The 25,408-nt window shown below is 53.8% G+C and overlaps 1 protein-coding gene across 1 annotated transcript in view; it reads left to right on the top strand.

Moving 5' to 3' along the window:
• Positions 1-25,408, top strand: part of ADGRL1 (adhesion G protein-coupled receptor L1) — a 63,026-nt gene that overhangs the window by 15,660 nt on the left and 21,958 nt on the right. The window contains exons 4-12 of the mRNA XM_029584535.1: positions 2,683-2,697; positions 15,216-16,016; positions 16,916-17,272; positions 17,395-17,498; positions 19,847-20,032; positions 20,722-20,760; positions 23,725-23,908; positions 24,399-24,521; positions 24,963-25,168. Coding sequence (XP_029440395.1) covers positions 2,683-2,697; positions 15,216-16,016; positions 16,916-17,272; positions 17,395-17,498; positions 19,847-20,032; positions 20,722-20,760; positions 23,725-23,908; positions 24,399-24,521; positions 24,963-25,168 — 2,015 coding nt within the window. The remainder of the gene's footprint in view (positions 1-2,682; positions 2,698-15,215; positions 16,017-16,915; positions 17,273-17,394; positions 17,499-19,846; positions 20,033-20,721; positions 20,761-23,724; positions 23,909-24,398; positions 24,522-24,962; positions 25,169-25,408) is intronic.

Genomic DNA, 25,408 nt, shown 5'->3' with positions numbered 1-25,408 from the left:
GGGGGTTAGGATGTGACTGGGAATGGGAGGTTGGGGTTAGAGGCGGGGGTTAGGATGTGACTGGGAATGGGAGGTTGGGGTTAGAGGCGGGGGTTAGGATGTAACTGGGAATGGGAGGTTGGGGTTAGAGGCGGGGGTTAGGATGTGACTGGGAATGGGAGGTTGGGGTTAGAGGTGGGGGTTAGGATGTGACTGGGAATGGGAGGTTGGGGTTAGAGGCAGGGGTTAGGATGTGACTGGGAATGGGAGGTTGGGGTTAGAGGTGGGGGTTAGGATGTGACAGGGAATGGGAGGTTGGGGTTAGAGGTGGGGGGTTAGGATGTGACTGGGAATAGGAGCTTGGGGTTAGAGGCGGGGGTTAGGATGTGACTGGGAATAGGAGGTTGGGGTTAGAGGTGGGGGTTAGGATGTGACTGGGAATGGGAGGTTGGGGTTAGAGGCGGGGGTTAGGATGTGACTGGGAATGGGAGGTTGGGGTTAGAGGTGGGGGTTAGGATGTGACTGGGAATGGGAGGTTGGGGTTAGAGGCGGGGGTTAGGATGTGACTGGGAATGGGAGGTTGGGGTTAGAGGTGGGGGTTAGGATGTGACAGGGAATGGGAGGTTGGGGTTAGAGGTGGGGGGTTAGGATGTGACAGGGAATGGGAGGTTGGGGTTAGAGGTGGGGGGTTAGGATGTGACTGGGAATAGGAGGTTGGGGTTAGAGGCGGGGGTTAGGATGTGACTGGGAATGGGAGGTTGGGGTTAGAGGTGGGGGTTAGGATGTGACTGGGAATGGGAGGTTGGGGTTAGAGGCGGGGGTTAGGATGTGACTGGGAATGGGAGGTTGGGGTTAGAGGTGGGGGTTAGGATGTGACAGGGAATGGGAGGTTGGGGTTAGAGGTGGGGGGTTAGGATGTGACAGGGAATGGGAGGTTGGGGTTAGAGGTGGGGGGTTAGGATGTGACTGGGAATAGGAGGTTGGGGTTAGAGCCGGGGGTTAGGATGTGACTGGGAATGGGAGGTTGGGGTTAGAGGTGGGGGTTAGGATGTGACTGGGAATGGGAGGTTGGGGTTAGAGGCGGGGGTTAGGATGTGACTGGGAATGGGAGGTTGGGGTTAGAGGCGGGGGTTAGGATGTGACTGGGAATAGGAGGTGGGGGTTAGAGGTGGGGGTTAGGATGTGACTGGGAATGGGAGGTTGGGGTTAGAGGTGGGGGTTAGGATGTGACTGGGAATGGGAGGTTGGGGTTAGAGGAGGGGGGTTAGGATGTGACTGGGAATGGGAGGTTGGGGTTAGAGGCGGGTGTTAGGATGTGACAGGGAATGGGAGGTTGGGGTTAGAGGCGGGGGTTAGGATGTGACTGGGAATAGGAGGTGGGGGTTAGAGGTGGGGGTTAGGATGTGACTGGGAATGGGAGGTTGGGGTTAGAGGCGGGTGTTAGGATGTGACTGGGAATGGGAGGTTGGGGTTAGAGGTGAGGGGTTAGGATGTGACTGGGAATGGGAGGTTGGGGTTAGAGGAGGGGGGTTAGGATGTGACTGGGAATGGGAGGTTGGGGTTAGAGGCGGGTGTTAGGATGTGACAGGGAATGGGAGGTTGGGGTTAGAGGTGGGGGGTTAGGATGTGACTGGGAATGGGAGGTTGGGGTTAGAGGCGGGGGTTAGGATGTGACTGGGAATGGGAGGTTGGGGTTAGAGGCGGGGGTTAGGATGTGACTGGGAATGGGAGGTTGGGGTTAGAGGTGGGGGTTAGGATGTGACTGGGAATGGGAGGTTGGGGTTAGAGGCGGGGGTTAGGATGTGACTGGGAATGGGAGGTTGGGGTTAGAGGCGGGGGTTAGGATGTGACAGGGAATGGGAGGTTGGGGTTAGAGGTGAGGGGTTAGGATGTGACTGGGAATGGGAGGTTGGGGTTAGAGGAGGGGGGGTTAGGATGTGACTGGGAATGGGAGGTTGGGGTTAGAGGTGGGGGTTAGGATGTGACTGGGAATGGGAGGTTGGGGTTAGAGGCGGGGGTTAGGATGTGACTGGGAATGGGAGGTTGGGGTTAGAGGCGGGGGTTAGGATGTGACTGGGAATGGGAGGTTGGGGTTAGAGGTGGGGGTTAGGATGTGACTGGGAATGGGAGGTTGGGGTTAGAGGCGAGAGTTAGGGGATGTCCGGGAGGGGAAGGGTACGGCACTGCCTCCATGGAGATCCCCATCGCTTTATCCCAAGTTCTCTTCCTCTTCCTCTGAAATCTCTGTACTCTCCTTTCCTTTCTCCTCTCCCTTTGCTGCAAACTCTTTTTTTTTTTTTTTTTTTTTAATTTCCTACAGATATTTTCTGCTTTATTGTTTGGGGTTGTTTTTGTTTTTCTTTTTACTTCATTTATTCTTTTTTTTTTTTTTTTTTTTTAGGGGGAGATGTCTGGGATGATTTAAGTTTATTTAAAAAGAAAAAAAAAAAAGAAAATCAGTACTTTTTTTTTTTTTTTAATCTCACGCAGAGATTGAAAACAAAAGGTTTGGTTTTTGAATCAAGAAGATAAAAACGTTAGGAAAAGGAACCCTAACCTTTAAGAAGAAAAGTAAAAGGTTTGACAGAAGGAAAGAAAAAACAAACAAAAAAAAAAAACAAGTAACCTTCTTTAATCTCTTTTTTTTTTCTTGCATTTTTTTTCAATCATTTTTTTTCTCTCTCTCTTCCGATGCTTAAGTAGAAGTGGAACAAAAAGGTAAAAAAAACCATAAGTTAAATATAAATCACATTTTTAAACACTGCCCACCCCCACCCCCCTGTCCTAACCTGGTGCCTTTGTTTTCTGTCCACCCCCTCCCCTCCCCCCATAATAAATGTGAACCTCTCCACTGCCCCTCACCTCTCCTGCTCTCACACCTTCCCCTTCTCACCCCTCTCTCTCTCTCTCTGCCCCTGTCTGCCGGTCTCTCCTCTCTCCTCTCTCCCCCTTCCTCTCGGGCTTAGTTAAGGGAGCAGTGAGTTTTTGTTTTGGTTTTTTTTTTAGCAAAATCCTTGAGCAAAGGAGCTTATTCTGTCTCTCTCGGCGTTCGACTGCACCACCCCCACGCCCACCCCAGGCCGTTCCGGTTTTGATTCCCCCCCCCCCCCTTAGGAAAAACAGGGAGACCCGCATCCGGCTGTAATGCCTCGTGAGGGGGTGGGGGAGCGGGTGGTGGTGGTGGGAAAAACCCAGGAAAATGGGTCAGCCTATGACATTGACATGACATTGACAATTTTCGGGAACTCTCGATCTCGCGCCCGGGTGAGCCCTCCCCTCTCTCCCCCCCCCCCCCCCCCAAAGGATCTCCAGAGAAGAAAAGGGTTTTTTTTTTTTTTAAAACCTTACAGAGGTGGCGACGGCAGATTAATGTGGGGGTGGGAGTGGAATCTGCCACCTTGGCGCGGGGGGGGGTGGGGGGCAGGAGAGGCGTTGGCAGGTTCCCCGCCCGGGAGGGGTCACCACCCAGCGCCACGCCAGGGCTGCTTGGAGGCGCTTCCCTTCCGGTTGGGGTCGGCAGGCTGACTCAAAAGGGGGTGGCGTGGCCACCCAGGGCGGTCACCCTTCCTGCCCCCCCCCCCACGGAGGGGCACAGAGGAAGTTTGGCGGGGGGGGGGGTTGTCGTCGGTGAAATAAAGACAGGGAGGGCATAGGGGAAAGACGAAAATAATCGGCAGGGAAGGTCAAGGAAGAAGGGGATTTCGGTGGGGGCCGATAGAGAGGGGAGGGTGCATTTGCGCTTTGTGGGGGGGGGGGGGGACGTGCGAGGGTACCTGAAAGCGCCAGGTGTCGCGTCTCCCCCCACCGACGCTGCACGAATGACCTCGCCGTCCTCCCTCCCCTCATGGGGAAAGCGGTGACATCACAACGTCGCGTGAAGCTCTCCGGTGACATCATCGCTCCGCACACGGGTGCCAGGTGGGGGTGGGGGTGGAGGGGGGTGACAGGCCAGGACCGGACCAGACGAAACCGCCTGAGGTGACGTGGGACCCCAGATCCCTCCCCCACCTCCCCATCCGGTCCTCACCTCACCACCTTCTCCTCTTCCTCCCTCCATCCTCCCCCCTATCAGTTCACCAACGTTGCACACCTTCCCCATCACTGCCGACCAGAAATGACCCTCCTCTTCTTCACATCCCCTCCCCTCCTCCCACCACCACCACCACAACCACCACCACCCAAAAAAAAAAAACAGAAAAAGGAAAACCTCTTTTCTTTTATATTCAGGTCCAAAACCTCATAAAATTTCCAAAGGGGGGAAAAAAAAAAAAATTTCAACAGAAGCAAACCGAAAAAAAAAATTCAATTATAGCAAAAGAAGAGTTAACCCCCCTCCCCCACTCCCGAAACTGTGGTTGGATTTAATACGTTTCTCTCATTCCGCCTTTGTATTTATTTCTTTATTAAAAATAATCACCGCACACATACCAGCGGTCCCCCCCCTCCCTCCATGCTGAGGAAGTGGGAGGAGGGGGGGAGGGTTGTGGGAGAGGGGGGGGCGTGGGAACGGGCCTGAGTTACCGGGCCCCCCCCCCCCTCCTTTTTCACCAGGATGTTTCTGTGGTTGCCTTGAAAGTTTTTGCAAATTACTCCTCTCGCAATGTTTTATGATTTATTTATTTTTTTTGTTTATTTTTTGTTAGGGGTGTGTGGGTATTTTTTTTCCCCTTTTCCTTTCACAGGGGGAGGGGAAGGTGTAGATCTACAATATATATATATATATATATATATGTAGACACACACGCACACATAAAAAAAAAAATATATATATATATATATATATGTATCTGTGAAATCTGTTTTGTCATTTGCCTCATAGGTGCCTCAGTGTGTTGAATCTGCCATCCCCAAACCTGATTTATAGATTTGCTTCTTCTCTTCCATGTTCCCATAGCAACCAAGTAACCCGGGTACCAACCTCGGCCTACCTCGCTCGCCGACTCCTTACAATTACTTCCTTTTTTTTTTTTTTTTTAAATCTATTTTTTTTAAACTATTTTACTTTAAACTGCATTTTCTCCTCTCCTCTCCCTTCTTGAGTTTTTTTTTTTTTTGGTTTCTGCTTCTCTCTTTTGAATTCAGACGGATTTCATTTTTCTGTTTTTATTTTATTTTTTCTTTAGAAAAGCAAAAAAAAAAAACCTGAAAATTTTTTATTTATATTTTAATTGTTTTAATTCTAATGAACTCTTATATATATTTTTTTTTTGCCTGATAATGAAATAAAAAAACCCCAAATTCCTGATAATCTGAAGTACAAGACTTCTATCTTTAAAAAAAAAAAAAATATATATATATATATATACATATATATCTATATCTCAACATACACAGACGTTACTGAGACTTTTCAGCTTACTAACCTGGTTTTCACACGTCACTGTGTATATATTTATTATTTTTTTTCTGTTTCTAGTATGTTTACTCTGCAAAGCTGCGGTCATGAGTACATTTCTGTCTGTTATTGCAAGAAAGAAGACGACCTTTCTCCTCACAGACTTACCCTAACCTTACCCCTGACTGCCATTGTCATTCCTTGCGCTCTCTGCATTTTACCACAGAGTCTCCTCTGCTCTTTCCATCCTCTGTGCTCTCTTCATTGTGCTGGAGTCACCTCTGGTATTTTCAGCCCCTGCGCTCTCTGCATTTCTCAGGAGTCTCCTCTGGTATTTTCAGTCCCTGCGCGCTCTGCATTTCTCAGGAGTCTCCTCTGGTATTTTCAGCCCATGCGCTCTCTGCATTTCTCAGAAGTCTCCTCTGGTATTTTCAGCCCCTGCGCTCTCTGCATTTCTCAGGAGTCTCCTCTGGTATTTTCAGTCCCTGCGCGCTCTGCATTTCTCAGGAGTCTCCTCTGGTATTTCCAGCCCCTGCGCTCTCTCTGCATTTCTCAGGAGTCTCCTCTGGTATTTTCAGCCCCTGCGCTCTCTGCATTTCTCAGGAGTCTCCTCTGGTATTTCCAGCCCCTGCACTCTCTGCATTTCTCAGGAGTCTCCTCTGGTATTTCTAGCCCATGCGCTCTCTGCATTTCTCAGGAGTCTCCTCTGGTATTTTCAGTCCCTGCGCTCTCTGCATTTTGCTGGAGTCTCCTCTGGTATTTCCAGCCCCTGCGCTCTCTGCATTTCTCAGGAGTCTCCTCTGGTATTTCCAGCCCCTGCGCTCTCTGCATGTCTCAGGAGTCTCCTCTGGTATTTTCAGCCCCTGCGCTCTCTGCATTTCTCAGGAGTCTCCTCTGGTATTTCCAGCCCCTGCGCTCTCTGCATTTCTCAGGAGTCTCCTCTGGTAATTTCAGCCCCTGCGCTTTCTGCATTTCTCAGGCGTCTCCTCTGGTATTTTCAGCCCCTGCACTCTCTGCATTTTGCTGGAGTTCCCTCTGGTATTTTCAGCCCCCTGCGCTCTCTGCATTTTGCCGGAGTCTCCTCTGGTATTTTCAGCCCCTGGGCTCTCTGCATTTTGCCGGAGTCTCCTCTGCTATTTTCAGCCCCTGCGCTCTCTGCATTTAGCTGGAGTTTCCTCTGCTATTTTCAGCCCCTGCAAATCTTTGGTAACTGATGATCATCAACAGAGCCCTCAGGAGTTTTCTCAGCCACCCATACAGTTTTCAAGCCAGGCCTGCTGTCTGTTGTCACAGCCTGCTTCTTGGGTTTTCATGAACAGAAGCGTCTGTGCTATGGCCGATGGCCAATCCAGCTCATCCTCGTGCTTCAGGAAAAACCCAGCAAATGCTTCCTCAGGTCAGAATGAAGCAGCAAATTGCTATTTTTCTAATGTCATCAGTGCAGCATGCGCACCTCTGGTAAATCAGTCCCTTATCAGTGCAGTGTGTGCTCCTTTTGGTAAATCAACGGGTTATCAGTGCAGTGGGTCACCTTTTGTTAAATCAGTTCCTTGTTAGTGTTGTCAGTGCAGTGTGTGCCCTTTGGTAACTAGGTCCCTTATCAGTGTTATCAATGCAGTATGTGGTCCTTTGGTGGATAGGTCCCTTATCGGTGCAGTATGCTCTCCTTTGGTAAAATCAGTTTTATCAGTGCAGCTTACACTTCTTTGGCAAATAAGTCCCTTATTGTTGTTATCAGTGCAGTGTACACCTCTTTGATAAATCAGTCCCTTATCGTTGTTATCAGTGCAGTGTACACTCCTTTGATAAATAAGTCCCTTATAAGTGTTATCAGTGCAGTGTACACTCCTTTGGTAAATCGGACCCTTAGTGTTATCAGTGCAGTGTGCTCTTCTGTGATAAATCAATCCCTTATGAGTGTTATCAGTGCAGTGTACACTCCTTTGGTAAATCGGACCCTTAGTGTTATCAGTGCAGTGTACACTCCTTTGGTAAATCGGACCCTTAGTGTTATCAGTGCAGTGTGCTCTTCTGTGATAAATCAATCCCTTATGAGTGTTATCAGTGCAGTGTACACTCCTTTGGTAAATCGGACCCTTAGTGTTATCAGTGCAGTGTGCTCTTCTGTGATAAATCAATCCCTTATGAGTGTTATCAGTGCAGTGTGTGCTCCTTCGCTAAATCAGCTTTCTGGTCTTATTAGTGCAGTGTGTGGTCTCTCTGGGGATTGGCGTCTTTTCAGTATTGCAGCAGTGGGCGCTCCAGTGTCCGGGCTGATGAGTGCAGCGTGTGCCGTGCCCCCCCCCCCAATCATCTCAGGGGGGGGTCTTTTCTGGGTGTTATGGGCGTGGATCGCAGTAGAGCAGGAAAAGGGCGAATTGTCTTACAGTTTCGGGAGGGGAGGGCGGGGTGCGGGGGGGGGGGGGGAGGTCATGCAGACTTGTGAGGTGAGGATCCCCCCATCTCTCCTCCCCTCCCCCAGCCCATCCTCCACATTTGGGTGCCTCCTTACCCGCATCCCCCACCTCTGTCAGTGGAGGAAGGCTGATTAACCCTTTCATCGTCTGTGCACTAATCCACTCGCGATTGCCCTAACCCCCCATCCCATAATTTCACAATAAGTTGCCACCTTCTCTTTGTTTCCAGAAAGGTTTAATAAAAATATGTCTCCCCCTCCACAGGTTTTTTCACGGCTTCCGTTCTTTTCCCCCACAGGCTGCCTGGCTTTTCTCTTCTTTCCCAAAATGTACAATTTATTTACCTTGAGTTCTTTTTCTCAGAGCAAATTTAAAGGTATTTTCCGCAGCTGATCCGGATGGAGGCTTAAGCGACTTGACCGAAGGTCATAGGGCGAGAGGCCTGTTAATGGGGGGGTGGGATTGGGGGTACACCACCTTCTCTGTCCATTCCATGACCCCCCCCCCCCGCCAGGCCAGCACAGGGGTGTTAAGATGCCCTCTTGCTCTGTTTGGGTGGGCGGGGAAAAGCACTGTTTTGACTTACAGACTGGTCACCCCCAGCGGTATGAGGTCAAGTCTCTTGCGACTTTAGAGACGTCCCTCCCCCAGCCCCCCCATGAACGTCCAGTGTGTGCACCATCCTAGACGTCACTACCCGTGACCCTCAGCGACCTCGGGCAGGGCGCTTTACCCACCCTGTCACTGCGCTGTAAGTGGATGACAATATTAAATATTATATTCCCCTCGCTTCCTGGAGTTCCTGACCCTCTCTAGAGTCTGGCCAAGACCCCCCCCCCCCCTCATTTTTGTCTCTGGAGCACCGTGACCGAAAGGTGTCGCGTAAAGCCCAAAACGCTGGCACTCGAGTCCGAATTACCACCCCCCCCCCCCCCGAAAGGTTTAGCAAGAGAGCGCACCAGGATCCCCTGGCAGGCTCGGTTCCAATTGATCTGTGCTGGCTGCGAGGTCCCACATTGACACGAACCGATCCGACCCCATTCGGCGGAATGGGATCCCGGGACACAGCTGCACAGACTGTGAAGGTGGTGCACTCCGAGTTCTGCAAACATAACACATAGAGAATAGGCTTACAGTAACATCTACATAATGTCACCCCCCTCCCCCTCCCCCAAGGGTATAGTGCACAGCAATCCACAAACATATAGGGCAATACACCAGCACCCGACTCAGGCAGTCCATGTATTGAATGGGAACAGAGTGTCCCATGTTAAAAGCAAAACAAAACAGTAACAGGGACAGACATAGATGATCCCCAGTGGCCATTGAGAGAGAGAGGGGGGGGGGGTGTTGCACCGGGATGTAAACCGGGCAGAGGCTGGTCCCGATCCGTTTCTATGAATGAAGTCAAGTCCGTGGCCGGGGCGTGCTCCGATAATGCCCCGCATTCATCATCATCATCATCATCATCATTTTTTTCTTTTCTCTCTACAGGATTAACTTTTCTTTCCACCCGGTCGGCTTCTCTCAACAGGTCGGCGGCTTCAGGATGGCTTCCGGGTCTCAGAGGCTTCTCTCTCGGTGGGGGGTGTCACGTTCTCTTTCTCCTTGCAGGTCAAACAAGGGACACCGATGATCAGCGCCCGCTCCTTCCCTGGCGGCCGGTGGCCTAGGAACGCCGGCGGAGAGGTAGAACGAGGGCGAGCTCCGGAAAACAAAAAAACTAACCGCGCCTCCAAAATATCTGTCCCCCAGGCAAGGCGGCGAAAACTCTCTTTTATGGACCGGCGGCGTCAAAGCTGGCTTTCCTACCTTTAAAATTCCAAATATATCCCAACCCCCCCATCCCAATGGCACCCTACACTATCGCTAACTCCCTGCTCCGGATTCATTGTGGTATACCCTGCACTAACCGACCCGATTCCCCCCACCGCACACCCCTCTGACTGGTGATTCACCCCCCCCCCCCCCCCCAACCGCGGTGCACTAACCCTGACCGACGAGTCCTCTCCCTACTCTCCCCCCCCCCCCGTGCACTCCGTGCCAACACTGACTGCTGATCCACCCCCTAAGGAATATACCCTGCACTAATATTGAATGACCCTCCCTCCCCCCCCCCCGCCACCCCCGCTCCATCCCTCCCTCCACGTGCAAACCCCCCCCCCCCAGGAACACCAAATGACTCCCCCTGCGGCTTAACCGTCCCAAGGACGCTGGATAGGGGGGGATGTGTTTTGCAGGGGGGGGGGAGACGACTGAGATGCCGAGGGATGGATAAACCGGTGAACGGGCGAATCGATGGACCAATAGGGTCGGTACCCCCCCCCCCCCCCGGGGACGGACAATGTAGGCAAAGAGAAGCCTCGCCACAGACGCCTCGTTGGCCACAGCGTCCCAGCGATGACGCCCCCCCCCCCCCAACCTGTCCAAAAGACTGGGAAGCGCGCAGCCACTCTCTTGGATTTCGACGAGCTGCTGGGGGGGTGGGTGGGGGGTGGATGTCATCACATCACGATGACGCCAGGTTTCCAACCCCCCACCGCGCACCTAGGCTGCCGTGGGCTGCCCTCTCCTGCTCCCAGTCCGTCCTGTAGAAAGTGAGACCTGTGTGTGTGTGTGTGTGAGAGTCTGTATGTGTGTGTGAGTCTGTAAGTGTGTGTGTGTGTGTGTGTGAGTGTGTGTGTGTGTGTGTGTGAGTCTGTGTGTGTGTGTGTGTGTGTGTGAGTCTGTGTGTGTGAGTCTGTAATTGTATGTGTGTATGTGTGTGTGTATGTGAGTGTGTGTGTGTGTGAGTCTGTATGTCTGTATGTGTGTGTGTGTGAGTCTGTGTGTGTGTGAGTCTGTAATTGTGTGTGTGTGTGTATGTGTGTGTGTATGTGAGTCTGTATGTGTGTGTGTGTGTGTGTGAGTCTGTGTGTGTGTGTGTGAGTGTGTGCGGTTTACACATGGCTCAGTGTGCCACTGCCCGAAAGCCCCCTCACCTTCATTATGTCTGTTTCCTGTAAACCAGCATGATGTGATTTTATCATGAATGCCGGTATAAAAAAAGCTTTAAATAAAATAAAAATAAAATAAAATGTCATGTTTAGAAGAAACGGTGAGAAAAAAATCCCCTTTGCTAACCCCCTAAACCTTTTGCATCAGAACTACCATCAAAGCAAACCCCTTCCCTCCCTACGCACAGCATCCTGCAACGCCATTAATCGATATTTTCTTGGGTGGGTGGGTGGTTGATGGGACAAGAGGAGGGGGCACTAACCACATTGCAGCCTTTTTTTTTCTCTTTTTTTCTTCCCTCACGCTGGACCATTCTCCCGGAGGTGCCGTTTTAACCCTAACTGTGATTTTTTTCCCCTCCTCCTCCCACACCCCCCCTCCCCCATCTGCATTTGCAGCAGTGGCAGGGTGGCAACAACCATGGGGGGGTGGGGGGGAGATCGTGGTCACATCTCATGTCTCCAGGACGCATCAGAGCCATCTCCTGCCTCCACCCTTGCTCCACACGCCACCCATTCCCCCTCTTCCTTCCTTCCTCCCTCCGCTCCCCCTTCCCTCCCGCCCCCATAATGATGATCTGACATATTAACCCTGCCTTGTACGTTCTTGTTTGTAGATATTCTCTCTCTCTCTCTTTTAAAGCACCTCGACTCCAGGGGCTCTCCCTGCACCGGCCTTGCATCGGGTCCAGCTGGCCAGTTTTAAGCAATAGAGCACTCTTGGTGGGGGGGGGGGGATATCGGTTGAGCTTCCTGTGTAGGGGTGATGATAGTCTGAGAGTGTGCACCCCCATTCTCTTGCTTGCCTAAATGTCTTAGTGCGGTGCTCATCTGAAGAAGACACCTCAACAATTTGCGTATATAGGCTTCCGGTACCTTCCTATGTTGACTAGCCAAAGGTTTGGTTATTGGGATAAAAAATAAAGGATGTTATCAAACTAACCAAATTGACCAGAAGGCTTGCGGGGGGGGGGGGGGGAATAATTATCCAAGAATAACATACCCACTAATATTTCTCTAGCGTCATCGGTGTAAGTCATACCACGCAAAATGGTTCAGATACTATACTCGGCCCCCCCCCTCTTCCCATAAGAGTTTATATTCCCAGTTTCAGATTCGTGCACGGTCACATGCTGGGCTGGGAAGAAATGGCACCGAGGTCTCCGGGTTGACATGGTCTGAGTCTCAGCCACCATCAACAGTGTCAATTCCCCTCCATGGCTGAGGGAGTCAACTTGAGGAAACTAGATTAAGCAAATCCCGGAGACCCATGGATTTCCAGACTGACTACCCTGACTCACTGAGCCAATCCTAATTTTTTCCCCAATGCAAATATGGACTTGCAATTCAAATGAGGTTAAAACCAGGATCTGGTCATCCGTTGGCCAACCCTACAAGGAAGGTCATCTGGAAGCCCATGGATCTCTAAGAGTTTGATGATTGCCCTACACTCTAGCCTCCTTTTATTATCTTTCACTCCTACCTCTCTGGTCTCCCAAACAATATGAGTAACCAATATAGTGTAGATAACTCATCAAGCCCTTCTCGTGGTCTATCCCTTCCCATCTGTCATTCATAAACTTATCTCACCACCAGACCCATTTTTTCCTCACATCTCTCCCCAGAGCCCAGAGCTAGAGTCAGGGCTTCAGTTAACGCTTCCTTTTTTAGAAGTTAAAAATTTCCTAGGATCCCAGACCTTTCAAGTCATAGGGATTTTCGTCCCCTGCACTTTCTGCGTTTTGCCAGTCTCCTCCTGGCATTTGCAGCCTGAGAATCCATCCATATCCCCATACCCAAGAAGAATGGTCCCATCTGTTAGCCATAGGTGAAATAACCATGTCTCCACCCGATGGAAGTCAGTGTAACAACACTCCAGAGTTCAGGGACACCAGAGCAGGGGGCCAGCTCGGCAGCGGTTTTGCTTACCTGCCGCACAGAAGGTCCCCATATCAGTCCCCAGGCTGGGTCTTCTGCACCGCGGGTCAGCTGCAGATTTTATTATTTATTTATTTATTTAGCAGTTTTTTATACCGACCTTCATGGTAGATAACCATATCGGATCGGTTTACATTTTAACAAAGGGTAAAACTGAGGTAACAATTCTGGTAAATAATAGATAACAGGAAAAGGAATAAGTCAAAGTTACAATCAACAAGGTATGGGAAACTTGGATGCTTAAAGACAAGCTGGAAGGAAGATAGAGGCAGGTAGAATAAATATAACATGATACGAATAATTTAACGGGTTAGAGCATATGCTTTAACCAGGAAATGCCAGTGTCCATTGTGGACACTGGCATTTCCTGATGATGTGGAGGCAGCACTCGCCACCCCTGGGCATGGGAGGAAAGGTAGCCTTGGTCATCGTTTACCGGCGGCACCCGGTGGACATGACTCCAGGTCCCGGAAGAAGTCCCGGTGCAAGGCTTCCAGGCTCAGGACCCTTGCTCTAATAACCAGACCAGGAAGAGTGGTAGGGCCAGTCTACTAAAATAAGGGATTGTTTCCCCGGTAATTGTGACGAACTGTGGCGCCAGAATCCCAGCATTCAGTTCTGACTGAGCTGGAGGACAAAAAAAGAGAGGAGCCCCCGGGGCAAAAAATATTCATGAGTATAAATTTGGAAAGCTGTTACTTCCTCCGTAAAAAGAAAGTCAATCTGAGTTCAGAAGCAGTTTTTGTAGAATCCTTCCCCTCCATCCTGTTCCTCCAGCCCCCCGTGTTCTTGGAAAGCCTTCCGCACGCTTACAGCATGCAGTGGCGCAATGGAATACGCACTGGGGGGGGGGTGGGTGGGAATGATAAACGTTTTCCAAGACGCAAGCCCGAGTGGGACCACAGGCAACCAACTTCGGTTCAAGCAAGGAACGGGACTCGAAATTTGGCTGGCGCTAGCGGGCCGGGTGCCTCGGAGGCCTGGTTGCCTCGCCCAGTAGGCCCCACACTTCCAACCGTAAGGTGCCCAACATGTGCCTTTTTAAAATTTCTCGGATGCTTAAGTGGGTTCCTGTTGCCCATTGACGTGGCAGGTTTATAGACGTCTCGCCTCAAAAACGTTTTGCCTATGGCGAAGTGCGTCCACGGATCTCAAGGGTGATTCGAGGGAAACAAGGACCGGTGCCAGCGTTTCGTAACCCGGTTCCGGAACATGGACCGGTTTTCCTGGGCAGGCTCTCTCAGCCCCAGAGACGTCGGGGCTCTGGGACGGGCTTAAGGAAGCTTGGAATCTATTCCCTTCGCCTTGCAAGGCAGCCAACATCCTCCATCAGGGCACCGCCAGGTCTGGTTTTCTGGGCTACCATTTGCAAGCTTCCAGTCATTTGAGAGGCCCGGCGAATCCACCTTACCCTATTGACCGAACCCCCCCCCCCCCCAAAAAAAAAAAAAACCAGGCCTGGCTGTGGCCCTCGCACACGTGAAAACACAAAAAGGTGAGGCGGACAGGCAGATGTGCTGTACATCACAACAACGCTTCTACAGATGCCTCTCTAGCAGCTTCCCAGTAGACCCCGTTCCTGAAAACTGCAGTCCAGTGCGCTTAACGGATGCATTATTCATGTGGCGATGTACACAGTCCTGTGCAAGACCATTCACCATTGAGGTGGTCCTCACCCATCCTCACCCCCCCCCCCCCCCCCAACAGCTCAACAGCCTTGAGAGCTGAGAGGAGAGGAATTAGATGACCAAAAGGTTACGTGGGGAAGAGGGAGGGGGAGGCAATCATGGGTGTAGTGTGCCTGCTTAGGTTGGGGGTGGGGGTGGGGGGGTTGACAGCAAGGGACAGGGAGATCATACTGGCAGGGTGGAAGAGGAGGGGGGGGGCCCGATTTCCCACCAGCACCCGGAGCATTTGGGGGAGGACATTTCCCCCACCCCCAAAACTCAGCCTGTGGAGGAATAATTTACCCAAGATCACAAACTTCACAAACCACCATCCCAGCATGCACGGCCCCCCCCCCCCCCCTCCCCGGACTCCCCGCAGTAAACACACGCAAGAGAGGAGGGTGGTCTCCTTCGGTCAGACGCGGTCCTCGTCCAAGCGCGATGACGGGGATTGTTCCTCCTCCCCGTGAGAGGCGAGGTGGGGGGGGGGGGTGGCGTAGGACGGGCGCACTAGGAAGCGGGAAGCTGCAATCTCCCAAGAGCCCTGGGCTTAATCTTCACTTCCCATCATCTTCCCTCCTCCTCCCCACTCCTCCCCTCCCTTGTCATCCTCAAGGGCTAAAGAAACTCAAACTTCTCTTGTCAATAACAGTATTGCGAGTTCATGGTATCATGGTAGCAGCTTGCAGATGTGATGGCTGGACACGCTTCACTAACCCGATATTATCACAAATTATTCTTTCTCTTTTTCTCTCTCTCTCTCTCTCTCGTTCTCTCCCTTCCTTTTTTTTTTTTTTTGAACATTTTTTTTAAATTTTTTCTTATTTTTTTTTTCTTTTAATTTGATTTATTTTTCTTTTCCTCTGGGGGTGCCTACTGCCAGTATTTGTTTGCCCGGGGACTCTGCAGAAAGTCCTGGAAGCCACGTCCACGCACGAGTCGGACCACCAGTCGGGGGCCTGGTGCAAGGACCCCTTGCAGGCGGGGGACCGCATCTATGTCATGCCCTGGATCCCGTACCGGACGGACACCCTGACGGAGTACGCCTCCTGGGAGGACTATGTGGGCGGGCGCCACACCACCACCTACCGCCTGCCCAACCGGGTGGACGGGACGGGCTTTGTGGTCTACGACGGGGCCGTCTTCTACAACAAGGAGCGGACGCGCAACATTGTCAAGTACGACCTGCGCACCCGGATCAAGAGCGGCGAGGCTATCATCTCCACCGCCAACTACCACGACACCTCGCCCTACCGTTGGGGCGGCAAGACGGACATCGACCTGGCAGTGGACGAGAACGGGCTCTGGGTGATCTATGCCACTGAGGCCAATAATGGGCGCCTGGTGGTGAGCCAGCTCAACCCTTACACGCTACGGTTTGAGGGCACCTGGGAGACTGGGTACGACAAGCGCACAGCCTCCAACGCCTTCATGGCCTGTGGCGTGCTCTACGTGGTACGTTCGGTCTACGTGGACGATGATAGCGAGGCGGCTGGCAACCGAGTGGATTATGCCTTCAACACCAACGTCAACCGGGAGGAGCCTGTGTCCCTGGTCTTCCCCAATCCCTACCAATATGTCTCGTCCATCGACTACAATCCCCGGGACAACCAGCTCTATGTCTGGAACAATTTCTTTGTCGTGCGCTACGCCTTGGAGTTTGGGCCTCCGGACCCCAGCACAGGTACCGTGTGATCTTCCTTTGTTTCTCCAGTGCCAATGTGGCGGGGGGGGGGGGGGGGGGGAGGTGTTGGGTGCTCCAAATTTGAAGGGGGCCTGTGTCTAGTGTCCAGAATTTAGAAACGTATCTGAGAAGGTGAGGCAGCTCCTGCTGGCCATGCCCCGACCTTAGCGTCCACAGCTCATAGCCGCAGTCGAAGAGGTAATGCAACTACCATTGGCCACTCCCTGCCTCTAGTGTCCAGGGATCAAAACTACAGCTGACATGGCTCCTACTGGCCAAGCACCGCCCTCAGCGTCCAGAGGTCAGACCCGCAGCTGAGAACGTGACACCTATGGGCGCAGGTTTCCGAGAGGGCACGGGACAAGCACAGGGGGGGATCTCTGAAGGAGCGGTAGGGGTTCTAGAGATGGGTAAGACCAGGTAGGTCCATACGGTCTCATTCCACGTTTCTATGCTCCTGCTCTTAACGCAGCTCCATGTGGTTCTTATGGCCTGGATGCTGGGCTTGATGGACCCTTGGTCTGACCCAGTATGGCATTTTCTTATGTTCTTTATGTTCTTATGTCCGCCAGGAGAACCCGTTTTACCACCCGCCCCCAGCCGCATGCATTCGTTTGTAGACCCGGGGTCCCCCGGCCGTTCAGCCAAACCGATCACGCCCTTTCCTCAGGGCTGGCGTCACGGGGGGGGGGGGGGGGGGGGCAGGAACCGCCCGGCGAGTCCAAACACGTGTGAAAACGGTGCCGGGGAGGGAAAGAGAGAGAAGCTGGAGTAAGACCAGCCCCGGGAGACCCGACACCTCCAGGGCTTTAGAGGCCACAGAACCGTGGCTCCTATCATCCAAGCTTGTTGCATCCCAGCTTTGACTTTTGCGCGCGCGCGCGTCTGTTTTCCTTCAGGTCCAGCCACCTCCACGCCGCTCAGCACCACCTCCACGGTGAAGCCCACGGCCTCCAGCACCACCACCACCGCCGCCGCCGGCACCAGCAGCAGCAGCAGCACCTCATCCCCGGCCGCCTCCACCACCGTCCGCCGGGCGCCGCTCACCACCCACCCCGTCGGCGCCATCAACCAGGTGGGCCCGGACATCCACCCCGTCGCCACCGCCTCACCGCCCAGCACCCGGAAGCCGCCCTCCCCCAATCATCACGTCTCCCCGGAGCTCTTCTGCGAAGGCAAGGAGGAGAGGAAGGTGCAGTGGCCCTCCACGCAGCAGGGCATGCTGGTGGAGAGGCCCTGCCCCAAGGGGACCAGAGGTAAGGGGGAGGGGGACAGCAGGGCACCGAGGTGGAGGAACCGTGCCCCCCCCCGCGGGGGCTCAAAAAAAAAAAAAAATGTAACCTCGGCTCTCTCTCTCTCCCTCCGCCTCTCCCCGCAGGAATCGCGTCCTTTCAGTGTCTGCCTCTGCTGGGCGTGTGGAACCAGAGGGGTCCGGACCTCAGTAACTGCACCTCGCCCTGGGTGAACCAGGTAGCTCAGAAGGTATTCTCTCCCCCTCCCCCTCCCCCCCCCCCCCCACCCCCCGCCTCCAGCGCCGTCGCGTCGTCCTCCCAGCGTCTCCGGTGGAGACGTGACTCCGCGACGCGATCTGATCGCTCCCCGTGTGCGTGCGTGTGTGTGTGTGTGTGTGTGTGCGCGCGCGTGTAGGCACCTGCGTAGAAAGCAGAGAGGCAGATAGTGTCACACACCGAGAGTCAGTGACAGAGCCGGGGATTAGAGCTAAGGAACAGGGGGATAGAGTGACTCACCCTGAGGTCACACACCGAGAGTCAGTGACAGAGCCGGGGATTAGAGCTAAGGAACAGGGGGATAGAGTGACTCACCCTGAGGTCATACACAGAGAGTCAGTGACAGAGCCGGGGATTAGAGCTAAGGAACAGGGGGATAGAGTGACTCACCCTGAGGTCATACACAGAGAGTCAGTGACAGAGCTGGGGATTAGAGCTGAGGCACAAGGAGATAAAGTGACTCCCCCGGAGGTCACACACAGAGAGTCAGTGACAGAGCCGGGAATTAAAGCTGAGGCACAGGGGATAAAGTGACTCCCCCTGAGGTCACACACAGAGAGTCAGTGACAGAGCCGGGGATTAGAGCTGAGGCACAGGGGGATAAAGTGACTCACCCTGAGGTCACACACACAGAGAGTCAGTGACAGAGCCGGGGATTAGAGCTGAGGCACAGGGGGATAAAGTGACTCATCCTGAGGTCACACACAGAGCGTCAGTGACAGAGCCGGGGATTAGAGCTGAGGCACAGAGGATAAAGTGACTCCCCCCGAGATCACACACAGAGAGTCAGTGACAGAGCTGGGGATTAGAGCTGAGGCACAGGGGGATAAAGTGACTCCTCCTGAGATCACACACAGAGAGTCAGTGACAGAGCCGGGGATTAGAGCTGAGGCACAGGGGGATAAAGTGACTCACCCTGAGGTCACACAGAGAGTCAGTGACAGAGCCGGGGATTAGAGCTGAGGCACAGGGGGATAAAGTGACTCACCCTGAGGTCACACACAGAGAGTCAGTGACAGAGCAGGGGATTAGAGCTGAGGCACAGGGGGATAAAGTGACTCTCCCTGAGGTCACACACAGAGAGTCAGTGACAGAGCCGGGGATTAGAGCTGAGGCACAGGGAGATAAAGTGACTCTCCCTGAGGTCACACACAGTCAGTGACAGAACCGGGGATTAGAGCTGAGGCACAGGGGGATAAAGTGACTCACTCTGAGGTCACACACAGAGAGTCAGTGACAGAGCCGGGGATTAGAGCTAAGGAACAGGGGGATAGAGTGACTCACCCTGAGGTCACACACAGAGAGTCAGTGACAGAGCCGGGGATTAGAGCTAAGGAACAGGGGGATAGAGTGACTCACCCTGAGGTCATACACAGAGAGTCAGTGACAGAGCCGGGGATTAGAGCTAAGGAACAGGGGGATAGAGTGACTCACCCTGAGGTCACACACCGAGAGTCAGTGACAGAGCCGGGGATTAGAGCTAAGGAACAGGGGGATAGAGTGACTCACCCTGAGGTCACACACCGAGAGTCAGTGACAGAGCCGGGGATTAGAGCTAAGGAACAGGGGGATAGAGTGACTCACCCTGAGGTCATACACAGAGAGTCAGTGACAGAGCTGGGGATTAGAGCTGAGGCACAGAGGATAAAGTGACTCCCCCCGAGATCACACACAGAGAGTCAGTGACAGAGCTGGGGATTAGAGCTGAGGCACAGGGGATAAAGTGACTCACCCTGAGGTCATACACAGAGAGTCAGTGACAGAGCTGGGGATTAGAGCTGAGGCACAGGGGGATAAAGTGACTCCTCCTGAGATCACACACAGAGAGTCAGTGACAGAGCCGGGGATTAGAGCTGAGGCACAGGGGGATAAAATGACTCACCCTGAGGTCACACACAGAGAGTCAGTGACAGAGCCGGGGATTAGAGCTGAGGCACAGGGGGATAAAGTGACTCCCCCTGAGGTCTCACACAGAGAGTCAGTGACAGAGCTGGGGATTAGAGCTGAGGCACAGGGGGGATAAAGTGACTCCCCCTGAGGTCACACACAGAGAGTCAGTGACAGAGCTGGGGATTAGAGCTGAGGCACAGGGGGATAAAGTGACTCCCCCTGAGGTCACACACAGAGAGTCAGTGACAGAGCCGGGGATTAGAGCTGAGGCACAGGGGGATAAAGAGTGGGAATCCTGTGTTCCTAGGATATGGTCTGTTCCCTTATCCATGTGTGCCTGTACATGTCTACATGTAGTGTATGTGCATAAAACCAAGACGAAAATGAATGATTGCTTATCCTGCGTCTTTACCTCTCCTCCTTGGCCCTTAGATCAAGAGTGGCGAGAACGCAGCAAACATCGCCAGCGAGCTGGCCCGGCACACGCGCAACCCTATCTACGCCGGGGACGTGAGCTCCTCCGTGAAGCTGATGGAGCAGCTGCTGGATATCCTGGACGCCCAGCTGCAGACCCTGCGGCCCATCGAGAGGGAGTCTGCCGGCAAGAACTACAACAAGGCAAGTGTCCCGGGCTGGGCTGAGGGGGGAGGGGAGGGGAAGGTGCCCCCCCGCGACTGGCATTCACCCAGGAGGCTCCGGTGAAAAGGATCCGGCTCCGGCCTCCCGTCATCCAAGAAAGCTCCAGAAATGGCCCAGGGGTTTGGCATCTGGAGTAGGGAGACCACGTCCGGTTCTCCTGCTTCCGGGAAACGCACTGCGGCAAGGACTCCCCCCCCCCCCCCCCCCCCCCACTCACATGCACACCTCCTCCTCCTCTCACCCTTTAATGATTTCTCGGGGGGACCCCCCCCCCCTCCCAGAGTCTGTGGGCACTTTAAATTACAAATCTGACTCCGAGTTCCAGTTCAGCCCCTTCCCTGCTGATCAGCAGCCACCTGGTCACCCTGGGAGATGGGGGGGTCGAATCTCCACCACTGGCGAGACACTGGCCCCCTCCTCAGAAGGTGTGGGACGGGAGATGGAAAACAGGCCACGGAGCTTGCCCCAGTATAGCCAGTTTAGCTGCTTTCGGCCTCTGGAAGCTGGGAGCCCTGCCAGGTGGTTTGCGAGGATGGAGGGCCCCGGGGGAGCTTCTGGGGGATTGGTGGGGGGGGGAGGGGGAGGAAATGCTGGTTTCTGTAGCTGTGGCTGGGCACCCGGGGGGGGAGTCTCACCTTCTCTCCTCTGCTTGCATTTCCTATCTATAGATGCACAAACGGGAGCGCACCTGTAAGGACTTCGTCAAGGTAAAGCCAGAGGGGTGGGAGGGCCAGACAGTAGGGAGGAGGGGGGGGGGAAGGGGAGAGGAAATCACATACATCTGCATGCAGGTACATGCCTGTCTCACGCCTTCCCTCTCCCCATTGCTCTTCTCATATCCCACTTCCTCCTCCCTACCCCATTCCCTCTTCTCCTCATACCCTCTCCTCTCTGCTGCATTGCCCCCTTACCACCTCATTGCCCTCCCCCTCCTCACCGTTGTGCTGCTCGCAGGCAGCCATTTCAGATCATGCTCCCCACCCCACCCCTCACCTCACCTACACCAAGGTAAAATTTGAGTCATTTTACCTGTAAGACACCAGACATGGAAGATAAGCCTGCCGACAACGCCACATCCCGGCCGTTACACACGTGTAACGGCCGGGATGTGTACCATCTGGCCCCACTCCCTCCCAGGGATACTGTCCTGGGAAAGCGTGAGCCAGCCCCGCCCTCCCCCGGATGGTTTCTGGTTGGGGAAAGGGATGAGTTAGCGCCCTACATGCAGCCAGGAAGGGGGTGCGGTCAGAGCTGGTTGTGTGTGCATGCACGAGCCTGTGCGCTTGCTCAGTAACGATCTCCGCCTTAGCTGTGACCGTTGGTGAGGAAACGCGTCGGTTCCCTCATAGCTCCTGTCAGGCTGAGGGAATGGAGAAGATAGCGCTGGGACCGCTGCTGTTTAACACATTTGTAAATGACCTAGAGATGGGAACAACTAATTGAGGTGATAAAGTTTGCTGATGATACAAAAGTATTCAAAGTCATTAAATCACAAGAGGATTGTGAGAAATTGCAAGAGGACCTTGCAAAGCTGGGAGACTGGGCATGCAAATGGCAAATGAAATGTAATGTGATGCACTTAGGGAAAAGTAACCCAAATTATAGCTACACAATGCAAGGTTCCACATTAGGAGTCACCACTCAGGAAAAGGATCCAGGTGCCATCGTTGAAAATACGTTGAAATCTTCTGCTCAGTGTGCAGCAGCAGCCAAGAAAGCAAATAGCATGCTCGGGATTATTAGGAAAGGAATGGAGAATAAAACAGAGAATATCATAATGTCTCTGTATCCCTCCATGGTGTGACCTCATCTTGAGTATTGCGTGCAGTTATGGTCACCGCATCTCAAAAAGGACATAGCAGACATAGAAAAGGTACAGAGAACTGCGACCAAAATGATAAAGGGGATGGAACGATTCCCCTTTGAGGAAAGGTTAAGGAGGTTAGGACTCTTCAACTTGGAGAAGAGACGGCTGAGGGGGGATATGATAGAGGGCTATAAAATAATGAGTAGAATGGAACAAGTAAACATTAATCAGTTGTTAACTCTTTCAAAGAGTACAAAGACCAGGGGACACACAATGAAGTCAATGGGTGATACATTTAAAACTAATAAGAGAAAATATTTTTTTACTCAATGCATAATTAAGCTCTGGAATTCATTGCCAGAGGATGTGGTGAAAGATGCTAATGTAGCTGCGTTTAAAAAAGATTTGGACAAGTTCCTGGAGGAAAAGTCCATTATCCATTATTAATGTAAAGTTGCAGAAATCCACAGCTTATTCTTGGGATAAGCAGCCTGGGATCTCTCTACCCCTTAGGATCCTGCCAGGCACTTGTGAGCTGGATTGGCCACTGTTGGAAACAGGATGCTAGGCTTGATGGACCCTCGGTCTGACCCAGTATGGCATGTTCTTTTGTAGGGTTGCGTCTGCTCCTACAGGCCCCCCCAATATTGCCTCGCCTCAACCTGTACATTAGAAAACGGATGTTATTCACATTTGCTCATCCATTTGCAATTTCTGCCTTTCCAATGAAAAAAAAAGAAGCCCAATGCGAGGGGAGAGAAAATGAAATAGTAAAATAACCGTAAATATAAGGAAAAAAAAGAAAATATCGGGGGTGGGCACAGCCACGGCTACAAGACAGGGAAAGGGGGAGGAGGGAGCTATGGATGAGAGGCAGGAAGTGAAAAAGGGGGGAATCATGAGTGGGGAGGTGTGAGAGAGAAGAGGACCGGGGGAGGTGGAGAGGGAGGAGGGGAAGGAGCAAACAGGAGAGAGGAGGGAAGGACAAAAGAAGAGAGAGTGAGAGAGGGAAAGCTGCGGGGGGGGGGGGGGGGGGGTGTTTATTCAGCCTTTTCTTTAATAAGTCATGCAGGAGCTGAAATATCAAAGCGGGAGAGGCTCTGCCTTCTTTTATTCTTCTCGTCTCCGGGATAGCATTACCTGCGTCACCAGGGACAATGTTCCATACAAAATCCAGAAGAGGCCGGCGTCTCGTCTCATCCGTCCCCCCCGCACCCCGGAGATAACCAGCAAAGACCCGAGCCCACCTCCACGTGAAACAGCAATGTTCGGCGGCCGTGGGGGGCATTAGATAATCCCTCTGCTTGCACGGAGCCCACGATTTCAACGTGGCCTTCGCAAGGACTCCGGGGCTCCGTGCCGTGGGCGGCCCCCACTAATGGCCTTTCTCCGTTGGGGAGAGTCCTGCCCTCCGATTCCCGCCCGCTCCGGGACACCGCCCCCCCCCCCCCCACCTATCCGCACTGCCCTCCTTCCAACCCTGTGTCCATCTCAGTCTCCCTCACTCATCCTCTGTGCACTCACTTTTCCTCCCAGCCGCCTTTCCCCTCTCTGCCTCTTCTGCCCCGTCTCATTCTCTTATCCCCTCCTTCTGCCTGCCCCACCCACTCCTCCAGCCCTCCCCCAGCTCTCTAAGCTCCTCCCACCAGCCTCGTGCATGCAGACAGACAGACCGTATGCATAAACGCATGCATTTATCTGTACTCACACTGCTGTAGCAGAGAGTGCTGCGGGGCAGGAATGGGGTGCATTGGAGGAACCGTCTGAGGCGTTGCGTTGGGGGGGATGCGTCTGCCTCAGAGGCATAGAAACCCCCACTCCCCCCACCCCCCACCCCCCCGACTACTGCTCTGCTCCCTCCCAGGCCGTGGTGGAGACGGTGGACAACCTCTTGAGGCCGGAAGCGCTGGAGTCCTGGAAGGACATGAACGCCACGGAGCAGGTCCACACGGCCACCATGCTGCTGGACATCCTGGAGGAGGGGGCTTTCCTGCTGGCCGACAACGTGAAGGAGCCGGCACGCTTCCTCACCGCCAAGCCCAACGTGGGTGAGTGACTCGACCGCGCGCCGCCGGGAACGGAGGCGTGTGGGGGGGGGGGGGGATGGGCATTTTTTTTTCCTCCCCGTTCAGGGCGCTGCTGATAGCCGCCCAGCAGCCAAAAGCAGGGTCGCGCACCGGCCGACCTCTCCTTGCTAGCCGGTGGCATGTTAAATCTGAAATAGCATATCAGAGGCTAGCATGTTAAAAGTCTGGGTCAGACTCTGAAAACCATCCCCTTTTCCTGCCCCTGGGCCTTTGTGAACGTAGGGTAAACCGGTGGGAGGGGTTGGGTTGCGCGCGCAAGCGTCGGCGCTGATGCGTGTAAAGCTTGAACGCACGGCGCGAACAGCCGAAAGGTGGGTGGCCAGAAGCCCCGTGGCAAGGATTTGCCTCTCCGTGCATGTGGTGGCCTAGCGTTAGGACCCACCCACCCAGCCTGCCTCGCGCCTGTGACTGACTTACCCCTCTCCCCTGTGCTCTCTCTCGCCCCCCGCAGTCCTGGAGGTGACAGTGCTGAACACTGAGGGGCAGGTGCAGGAGCTGCTCTTCCCCCAGGAGAACCTGAGCGACAGCTCCATCCAACTCTCCGCCAACACCATCAAGCAGAACAGCCGCAACGGTGAGCGCCCGAGACGGCTTCCCAGGGCCGCCGGAATCTCCACGCCCCCCCCCCCCCCCCCCCCACAGCGACTCGGCGCACTCGGCTCCGTTCTCTCAGGCTCCCTGTGGCCCCCTCCATTTTTTGGGTGTCCCCTCCATCGATGCTCACATAGAAGGCCAATTTTCCCAAGGGGGGGGTCAAGCCGCCTATGACTCAAGAGCCAAGTGGCCGGATCCCTTTGTGTGGAAATTGCCACTCTTGAAATGTAGGCGTTCCCAAGGGCGGGGGTACAAGCTGCCACCGAGGGGGGGGGGGGGGCGACCCTGTATGCGTATCTTGAAATATTTCAATACGCTCCCTGCCTCTTCACGCTGGCAGATCTGCTTATCCATTTCTGTCAGTGTTGGCTCACGGACTTCCCCCCTCTCTCCCCCCCCCCCGGCTCTCTCTCTCCCACAGGGGTGGTGAAGGTGGTTTTTATTCTCTACAACAACCTCGGCCTCTTCCTGTCCACGGAGAACGCCACGGTGAAGATCGGCGGGGAGTCCAGCTCCCCCAGCCCGGCCCTCGTGGTCAACTCCCAGGTCATCGCGGCCTCCATCAACAAAGAGTCCAGCCGCGTCTTCCTCATGGACCCGGTCATCTTCACCCTCCCTCACCTGGAGGTAAGGTCTGTGCTCTGCTCGGTGTGAAGCTCCTGGGGGGGGGGGGGGGGGGGCGCGATGTCAGGGCCCTTCTTGAATGCTGAGCTGCTGGAGGCATCATCCTCCGCGCCCCTCCCCGCCCCCCCCCCCGAGCCTTTTCCCGCGCCTTCCCTGAGGGGGGGGGGGGTGGAGCAGAGAGCCGGTCAGTGACCAGGGCCGGGGATTAGAACCGAGGCACGGGGGTCGCACGCAGAGAATCAG

This window comes from Rhinatrema bivittatum, chromosome 19 (genome assembly GCF_901001135.1).
Source record: "Rhinatrema bivittatum chromosome 19, aRhiBiv1.1, whole genome shotgun sequence".
Lineage (NCBI taxonomy): Eukaryota > Metazoa > Chordata > Amphibia > Gymnophiona > Rhinatrematidae > Rhinatrema > Rhinatrema bivittatum.
The sequence above is the reverse complement of the archived record's forward strand: the minus strand, read 5'-3'. Positions and strand labels throughout refer to the sequence as shown.